Raw genomic sequence first — 8,164 nt, 5'->3', positions numbered from 1 at the left:
GTGTTATCTACGTATCTTGCGTTGGAAACGCACGAAAGAAAACAGCATCTAAATATAAAAGCTCAACTTAAGGAATGTCCAATTTGTCAGAAGAAATTCGATGCGGATTATATAAGAAAACATATCGACACTGTACACAGTAACGAGCGAAATTTTCATTGCGACATATGTGGTGATTCATATAAGAGCAAACCTCAACTTAAGCGCCACATGTTATTACATACGAAGGAACGCAAAGTTCCATGCACTGTATGTGATAAGACATTTGTCGATAAAAGTGAACTTAAGGTACATATGCGAGTTCATACAGGCGAATTACCATATGCCTGCCATTTATGTGATCGTCGATTCAGAATTAAAGTCCGTCTCACATACCATTTGCAAAAACATGCTAATATTAAGCGAATATGTAATGTATGCGGCAAAGAGTTCAAAACTGGCACATCGTTAAGAAAACATTCATTTGAACATACCGGCTTAATGCCATATAAATGCAATATTTGCAATTATGGAAGCGTGAAGCGTGAATAGTAAGTTTTTTAAAAAAGCTTTGAAAACCTATTCGATTAATAAAATAATCTTTTTAACAGTTTTATTACACATATGCAACGCAAGCACGACAAAACTATGACGGCAGATGAATTATATGTAATGTTCAAAGTAAATACTGGCCGAACTCCATACGTTAAGCCCGTCGACGACATAGAAACAGCGAAGAAAGCACATCCGGAATACTTTGAGAGTAATAAGTTATAAAAAATTTTAATTCCTAAAAGTTAAAGTGGATACATTCTTTGGATCGTTTACAGTCAACTGCTTATACATATAAATTAAACGGTTCGTTGTTTAAGTGTTAAACAAGTTATTTCAGCTGCCTGGGTTTTTGTTTTATGTGAGTCTAAAAACGAAACTTCCAATCATTTTCTAGCTTGCAATGCGACCTTGTACAACTGTTCGTGGCAGATTATTGATGTGTAGAAGGGTTTGCTAATTTACGTACATGATGGAGGTAAAAACCACTCCGTTTCTCAGTATGCTGCGGAAGCCCTTTAAATTGCAGCTTCAGGCCCCCCTGAATTTTCATTGAAAATATCGTACCATTGATTTTCACACGATCGTTGAACACAACCAGGTAAGTACCATTGACCTTGTTCGGAGCCTCTTTAATTTCTTCTATAACAGCCAGTTGATCATTGATGAATACTATACCATCGCTTACACTAAGTAAAAAAAAAAAAAAGTTCTCAGTCCTTGGGATGTAATTGTTATTTCCTAGTCTGTTATGCCTTAAAAGTATGGAAACCACCTAATATTCCTCGGAAACTTTGCTTTTGTGACCAGGACAATGTGATTCATTAAAATATGCTAAAATTATGAGAAAAACGTGTTTGAGTCTTTCACTACAGAGAAAATCATACAGAACAGCACATATAAATCAAAACTAAATTTTATTAAAACTTCAGAAAACCAAAAACATAAAAGTAAATCAGAAGCGGGTGGTTTTTCGACATTTGCGTTTAAACTGCGAGTCACTTTCTCTAATCAATCCCCAAATGTAATCTCCCATCATGTTCTCATTGGACGCTTCCTCTGACATGTGACTTTAACACTAGGATCCAGCAAATTCCACTGCATCAGTCTGGACGTCAAAAGTTCAGCATCGGACTTGGTTAGACCAAGATCTCTGATCAAATCATTCATGTCCTTTTGGTTGGGATAGTATGGGTTTTTGTTATCAGCTAGTAAATTAAATCCTTCACCTTCATTGTCTTCCACACTCATGGAATCAGGGCTCTCACAGGAAGACACCTGCTCTTTCTCTGGAGGAGTAGGAACGGGGCGGTCAGAGCTGTGTGGAACTGGAGCCATGGATGAAGGAATGTCAGGATACATGATTTGACTTGCTTTTTTGCCAGTCCGACGTTTGGAAGGGTCCACCATGCAGAAAAAGCAGTTGCTTGAATGGTCAGTGGGTTCTCTCCAAACTCTTGGCACAGCAAACTTCATAGCTCTCTTTTCCCCTCTGTACCATCCTGAAAAAAAAAATTAGAAAAGAAAAGTACTGTCTAATAAAAAAGTTAATAGAAACATTCATTTTACCCATAACAAAGCAATATAGTTTTAAAATGTCTTACCTTCCAAAGTCCTTTTGCAGTTTTCACACGCGAAATGAGGTGCCCAGGATTTGTCTTGATCACCCACAGGCATGCCGAAATAAGCATTGTAAGCTTCGTACATTTTAAAACCTGTTTCCAAAGAGTACTTATTCGCTCTTGTTTTGATAAAATATCCGCAGACATAACAAAATGCATCTGCAGGATACTTGCAGCCTCGTGAAGCCATGTTTGAACGAATTTATCTGTAATAAAATAAGAAACAACTCTCAATAAATCACAAAAATGTTTCAAAATTTATTGCGACGACTTTGTTGTTTTAACTAGTGTTGGGCAGTATCGAGTACTTTTGTGTATTTACTACTTTGGTATCGATACTTTTAAGCATCGGGTACTGTCGATACTTTTCAGCATCGAGTACTGAGTACTTTTGGAATCGATACTGCCCAACACTAGTTTTAACACACGCAAATGTAGAGAAAACAAGTTGTATGCGCTCGTGTATCAGTTTTCAACAAACAAGCATAAAAATAAACGCAGATAAGCGCTGCCATGGTCACAAAAGCAAAGTTATCTTGCGACAATAGCTGTTTTCTATACTTTTGGGACCTAACTGACTAGGAAATAACAATTACAACCCAGGGACAAAAACCTTGTTACATAGTGGTATCGGTGTAATTGGTGCTAGGTTATTAAATGTTGCGCTGCAACTAGTGGTAGGCTCTATCAGCTCAGCGGGCGTTGGGCGAAGTTCTCGGCATGCAAGGTGGCAAAGTCCTTTTGGCCATTTGTAAACCGAGGGTGGTCCAGGAACCTCTTGAGTCTAAATGCTTAAACAGACTCCAGCGTAGCAGTTAATTCCGAGTTGATCCGGATCAACACTGCCGTCTGTTTATGCTTTACGCCAGGAACACTTCTCGCTAGTGATGGGAGTTCTAACGGGTTGTTGTTGTTGTTGTTGTTGTTGTAGCGGCTACTAAGCCCCGTTCGGGTCGGTTCATCCATCAACGTTGTCGTCAATTTCAGCTAGGGGGAGGCCCAGGAAGTGTGCGACTTCCACAGGGGCTGTCCATAGGGACAGAGGCGTCAGCTGAGTGGGGTTGCACCAGCTGCATGGAGAACGATGAGGTGGGATCCTGTTGCTGTTTTAACTGCATACAAACTCCCCAAAGAGGTTTTGGGGAGTGATGTTGGAGTAGGCTTGCCAACATTTTCTAAGAAATTTATCGAATTAAAAAAAATGAAAAAATATTGTACTACATGTATATATCTTCTACATACTTATGTGTAAAAGGTATTTTTCTGTTACCAACCAATATCTTCTTTGATATTTTTTCAAATTTAATGACTGACATCTCATTTTGAAGGGGAGAAGCTCCCGTTGTTCAAATTTAATTATTTACTAAAAAAAAAGGGGTTTAAAAAGCTGAAAGCACTGTATCCGGTCAATAAAGCGCTATATCTTCCATAATAATTTTATCAATTGAAGGAAAGCTTCTCTGCTTGATGCAAAAATAAAAACTTTTTAATAGCATTGCCACCCGCTTAAAATTTTATATTGAGCAATTGAATAAAGTTTTGTTAATTTTCGGTCGCTATCAGTGCTTGTGTTCTTTTTTTTTTTTTTTACTAAAAGTATATTCGGTAATGACGGGAGTTATTGCTTGTTTTTGCGGCAGTTTCGGAAGAGGCATACTATTTAATTTCCATACTAACTTTTGCACCAAGTTGTGGATTGCAAACTGTGTGAAGTACTGGAGCTACTCCTGCTTTGTTATTTCTTTTTGAATTCGCCTAGAAAATAAATAAAATCGGTAATTATCAAAAAAATAAACAAATTGCAAAAATATTTACTTTTCCTGTTGTTCAGCATCCATCTTTTGTATTTATTTTATTTACGAAACAGCTGTTAGACAGTAAAATTGTTTTCACCTCGTGTGGTGATTTTGTTGAGCTTTTTTCTTATGAGGCGTGGGCAAGAATAACCTCACAAGAAATCTCACAAATTTTTGCTCACAACTCAGTTGTAAGGTTTTATTAGAATAGGGCTGTTAGTGTGTGCAGTGCATGATTCAATAATTAAAGGTTTGCTCATTATTGACATTAGACTTTTGACACTCCCTTAGCTACCTTACAAAAGCTTTGCACACACACACGAACCCACACAGTGCTTTGCTAAGGGAGCCGATTTTGTCAAGAGGGAGCGAGAAAACTGCTTTTTGAGCAAACCCTTTATTAGGTGCGTTCGTTTAAAATCTCCAACAGAAACCAACCAACTGCCAAATTCCGGCGAAATGTCATCTGTTCGCTCACAAGAGAGAAATATCCAAAATAGTACGCGAACAGAAAATTTGCAGAAACTTGCAAGTTAGACGAACAGCTGATATAATTTTTGTTTACATACAAAAGTGTAAAATTTAAAACGTACGAAAAGTCATCGCAAAGTGTTATACTGACACAGTTTATTGATTAAACAAATAACTACTTATTTCTTACAAGTTTAATTAGTCGCATTTTGTAATTTTTATCTTCCAAACCATCAAATTAAATTTTGTGATTTGCGTAAATGCCAACCAGCTGTTTTTGATCAAATTGCTGTTGGCAAAAATTTTTCCAACAGAAACTAACAGCTTCCCCTCAAAATGAAATGTCACTTTGCTCTCTCAATTTCCCCTACTTTGCAAGTTTTTTGCGTACGCGAACGCAAAAACCTGTAGGTTTTGGTTAAACATGAACAATTAACAGCTACGCGAACGAACCTATTATTGAATCATGTGTGCAGTGTACATTGCACACGAAAGTCGATGCATCGAAAAAAATATATCGATATATCGATGTATATCGGAAGGTACAAAACATCCGTTTTATTCGATACATTGAATAGCGAACAGATGTTTTTTTTGCATCCCTAGTTTGTTAGCACCTGCCGCCATAACGATATTTTTGGTGTTTGCATTATAATATAGTTTTGTCAAGTAACAATAATAATAAACACGAAATCCTGCATGGAATCTAAACAAATAAATACTTAAATGAACTCAACTTAAGTAATACGTCTGCGAAAATGCAATGCCGCGCTTGTATGCAAAAAAACTATGATGGATTTGTGGAAATGAGTTACGCCGTATCAGCAGACGGCAAAACCTTGTACGATTACTTTAATGAATGTACCCAGCTTCAAGCGACAAATACAGACAATCTTCCGAAATTGCTATGTCTAGCGTGTACTCAAAGTTTGCGCGCGGCCTACAATTTTAGGCAAGGCGCTCGCCGTTCAGATGAGGAACTAAGGAATATTTTGGAAGGTGCAGTAAGTTTGGATGATACTTATACAAAGCAATCGCAAGTATAGTGTTCAATAATATTGCTTCAAATCGATATATGTACATATTTCCTTTTTTTGTTAGCATTTTGGCGATTATTTGAACCAGTCTATATATGAAATTGAGGAAGTAAATTTACCCTTACAAGATATAAAGACCGAACTTACAATAGAGATAATTAACGAATTAGACGCGGGACAGTTATCAAATGTAGATTCTGATGAATCGATACCATATGAAAGTGAAAATGGAAATGATGAGTTTAGTAGGGCGACCCATATCTGTGAATTCTGTGAATGTAGTTATACCACGCAAAATAAACTAAAAGATCACATTTTAAACCTCCACAAGGGTAAGCTCCATTTCTAAACACAATATTCAATTTGGTAAATACCACTAATATTTTCATTTGATATACAATAAACATCTACATACTTTCCAGATGAAATTACTTGTACCACGTGTCAGCAGATGTTCGAAATGCCAAGAGAACTGAAATTGCACAAGGAGCTCGTTCACATGACTGAATCGCCTGTGGCCTGTCCATGGTGTAGAGCTCCTAAATTTATCCCAAAAGAGAAATTAACAAAGCACATGCAAACAAGACACAAAAGGTCTTTCTTGAAATATTTTCCACGTATCAATGTTTGTAGTCCAGATACTGATGAGCTTTTTCAGTGTGAACGTTTTCAAGAGTTCTTGCAGATTGAGTTAGCAGATAACATTCAGGAGCACACATTCGAATGTGTCATATGTTCTAAGAGTTTCAAAGAACATAGTGCTTACAAAACCCACATAAAAAGCATACATAATAGTTCCATTTGTAGTAAGGAAGATATCCCTTCGAAAGATGATGGGAAATTGAAGAACGCACTAGAGTGTTCCGTATGCTTAAGAAAATTCAAACTTGAAAGGACATTTGAATTGCATATGAGAACTAAGCACAAGCCAGATTCTGTGAAGAAAAATAACCCTTCTGCAAGAGCAAAGAGAGACTATGCGCGAAGTCGCAGAAAACGGAAAGAAGTATCACCAAATAAAAAAGCATCACGCGAAAGTAGACATGCTCAAATGATGACAGAGGGGAAAAAGTATCTGTGCTCTATCTGCCGTGAGTATAGAATTAAAATTTTATTTCCTTATTTTCCAACGGGTTCTGTACAGGGATCGAAAATAATAGTTATCTTCGAAATTTCAATCAATAACTACAGTTTAATTTTAACTTGGCACAGCAAATTTTTCACAATATATGCAACAATTTTCATTCTAATATTTTTCCGATAATTTCGTATAAAAATATGGTTCATTCTACAACAAAAAGCATAAAAATATAATTCCTGAACTTTGTGCAAAACTCTATCAATTTTATTATAATAAAGTGCAAGTTTTAAGTAGCTAGGAATTACCGTTGATTTTTGGCAATTTTTTTCACGCAGTCCCTTCCATACGAAATTTTTTTTCGAAAATACTTTATTGGAAAAAATGCAAAACACCTTCAACAAAAAAATTTTTTAATATCAACGCGATTTTCGACTAACTCCGAACTTGCATTTTACTAGAATTTAATGGGCTGCAAAACTGCATACTTAAACAAATTTTAAAAAATCTGATAAAAAAGTTGAAAATTTTGCTGAATTTTCGCGAGTTTTGTACAAAGTTTAGGAATTATATTTTTTGTTGTTGAATAAACCAAACAAAATTGGCGAAAAAATATTAGAATGAAAATTGTTCCATTTATTTTGAAAAATTTGCTGTGCCAATATTTTGTTCCGGCAGTATATGTCGAATCAAGGTGAATTTACACAAGGTGGTGTTGGGGCACGAAGTAGCGAACAATTAAAAGTGAAGAACGCGTTGAAAAACTGAAATTCACTAGAACTTGCACTAAAATTACTGTTTTTCACATTTTCCTTATTAACTCCTGTTCTAAATTTTTCAATTTAAAGAATGGTATATTCACTTTCGAGTAAAGTCAAGTTCGCGTTGAATTCAAACTAGCAGGGGTTAAAATTCACTCGGAAGTGAAATGCAGAACCTGCTCTATCAAGATAATTGACTAATCTGACAGTTCTTTTATCCTATTCGGCTTTGTTCAACTTTTAATTGAGAAATGTCATCGCCGTTAGAAATACATACTATAATACATACTATAACTCTCATTCCTAAACAGAAGCGTTGAGCGGAGCGTTTTCTAGCGCCAAGCGTTAATACCGAAGTGCCATACCTAAACAAAAGCGGCAACGCTATGTCAAATGCAGAAAAAACAGCAACAAAGCATAGGTTTGTTTGTGTAAAATACGGTCGGTGTTATGCAGAAATTTTGTTTGGCAAACTGCGTGCAATTGTGGTTGCAGCAAACTCGGAGAGAGCGAGTTTGGCGACTCTCACAGCAAACTAATTTTGTTTGGTCAAACTGCAGCAAATTCGGTGTTGTCATATACAAAAATTTTAGACAATTGTTGCTATACACATAAAATTGTCGTGATACTGAAAGCCAGAGAACTGAAATTATGCTGTAGAAGCTTCAAAGATTAGGGCACAGTTAATTGCCTATACGACATCATAAAAAATATATTAATTGTGCGCGTTATGTACATCTGAAATTCTCATTTCGTGTTGGCAATAGCCATGAAAACCATAATGAACGTGCAACCCTGTGCCAAACTCGGCATAACCACCTCCGAGCAAACTAAGCAGCCGCCATTTAATTTGGCAAACAAAAGTTTG

At 36.3% G+C, this 8,164-nt stretch overlaps 3 protein-coding genes and 1 long non-coding RNA gene across 5 annotated transcripts in view; 2 read left to right on the top strand and 2 right to left on the bottom strand.

The window, feature by feature from the left end:
- The window catches only part of LOC118752936 (zinc finger protein Xfin-like), a 46,068-nt gene that overhangs the window by 21,205 nt on the left and 16,699 nt on the right, over positions 1 to 8,164 (bottom strand). The window lies entirely within an intron of this gene.
- Positions 750 to 1,228, top strand: LOC118733426. Its single transcript, XR_004992255.1, has 3 exons — positions 750 to 837; positions 929 to 1,132; positions 1,183 to 1,228. It is a non-coding gene; the product is annotated as an uncharacterized LOC118733426 (long non-coding RNA).
- LOC118733421 lies at positions 1,430 to 2,397 on the bottom strand. Its single transcript, XM_036462797.1, has 2 exons — positions 2,136 to 2,397; positions 1,430 to 2,033 (listed from the first exon to the last, which is right to left on the bottom strand). The coding sequence occupies exons 1-2, from the start codon at positions 2,341 to 2,343 to the stop codon at positions 1,567 to 1,569; spliced, it is 675 nt and encodes a 224-aa protein (XP_036318690.1). The 5' UTR covers positions 2,344 to 2,397; the 3' UTR covers positions 1,430 to 1,566.
- On the top strand, positions 4,874 to 6,548 carry LOC118733417 (zinc finger protein 2 homolog; the record flags this gene model as incomplete). Of its 2 annotated transcripts, none has more annotated exon segments than XM_036462793.1 (3): positions 4,874 to 5,424; positions 5,522 to 5,789; positions 5,880 to 6,548. In XM_036462793.1, coding segments are annotated over 3 exon segments (1,183 nt in total), but the record flags the coding sequence as incomplete, so codon positions are not given.

Source organism: Rhagoletis pomonella, unplaced genomic scaffold (assembly GCF_013731165.1).
Source record: "Rhagoletis pomonella isolate Grant_MI unplaced genomic scaffold, Rhpom_1.0 Rhpom_scaffold_00002, whole genome shotgun sequence".
Classification (NCBI taxonomy): Eukaryota; Metazoa; Arthropoda; class Insecta; order Diptera; family Tephritidae; genus Rhagoletis; species Rhagoletis pomonella.
This window is presented reverse-complemented; position numbering and strand designations above follow the sequence as displayed.

Excerpts from the sequence above, each read along its gene's own strand:
- LOC118733421 (XM_036462797.1), bottom strand. The coding sequence starts at position 2,343 with ATGGCTTCACGAGGCTGCAAGTATCCTGCAGATGCATTTTGTTATGTC. Across the intron at positions 2,034-2,135 it reads CTGCAAAAGGACTTTGGAAG|GATGGTACAGAGGGGAAAAG; the intron begins GTAAGACATTTT and ends TTTTTTTTTCAG.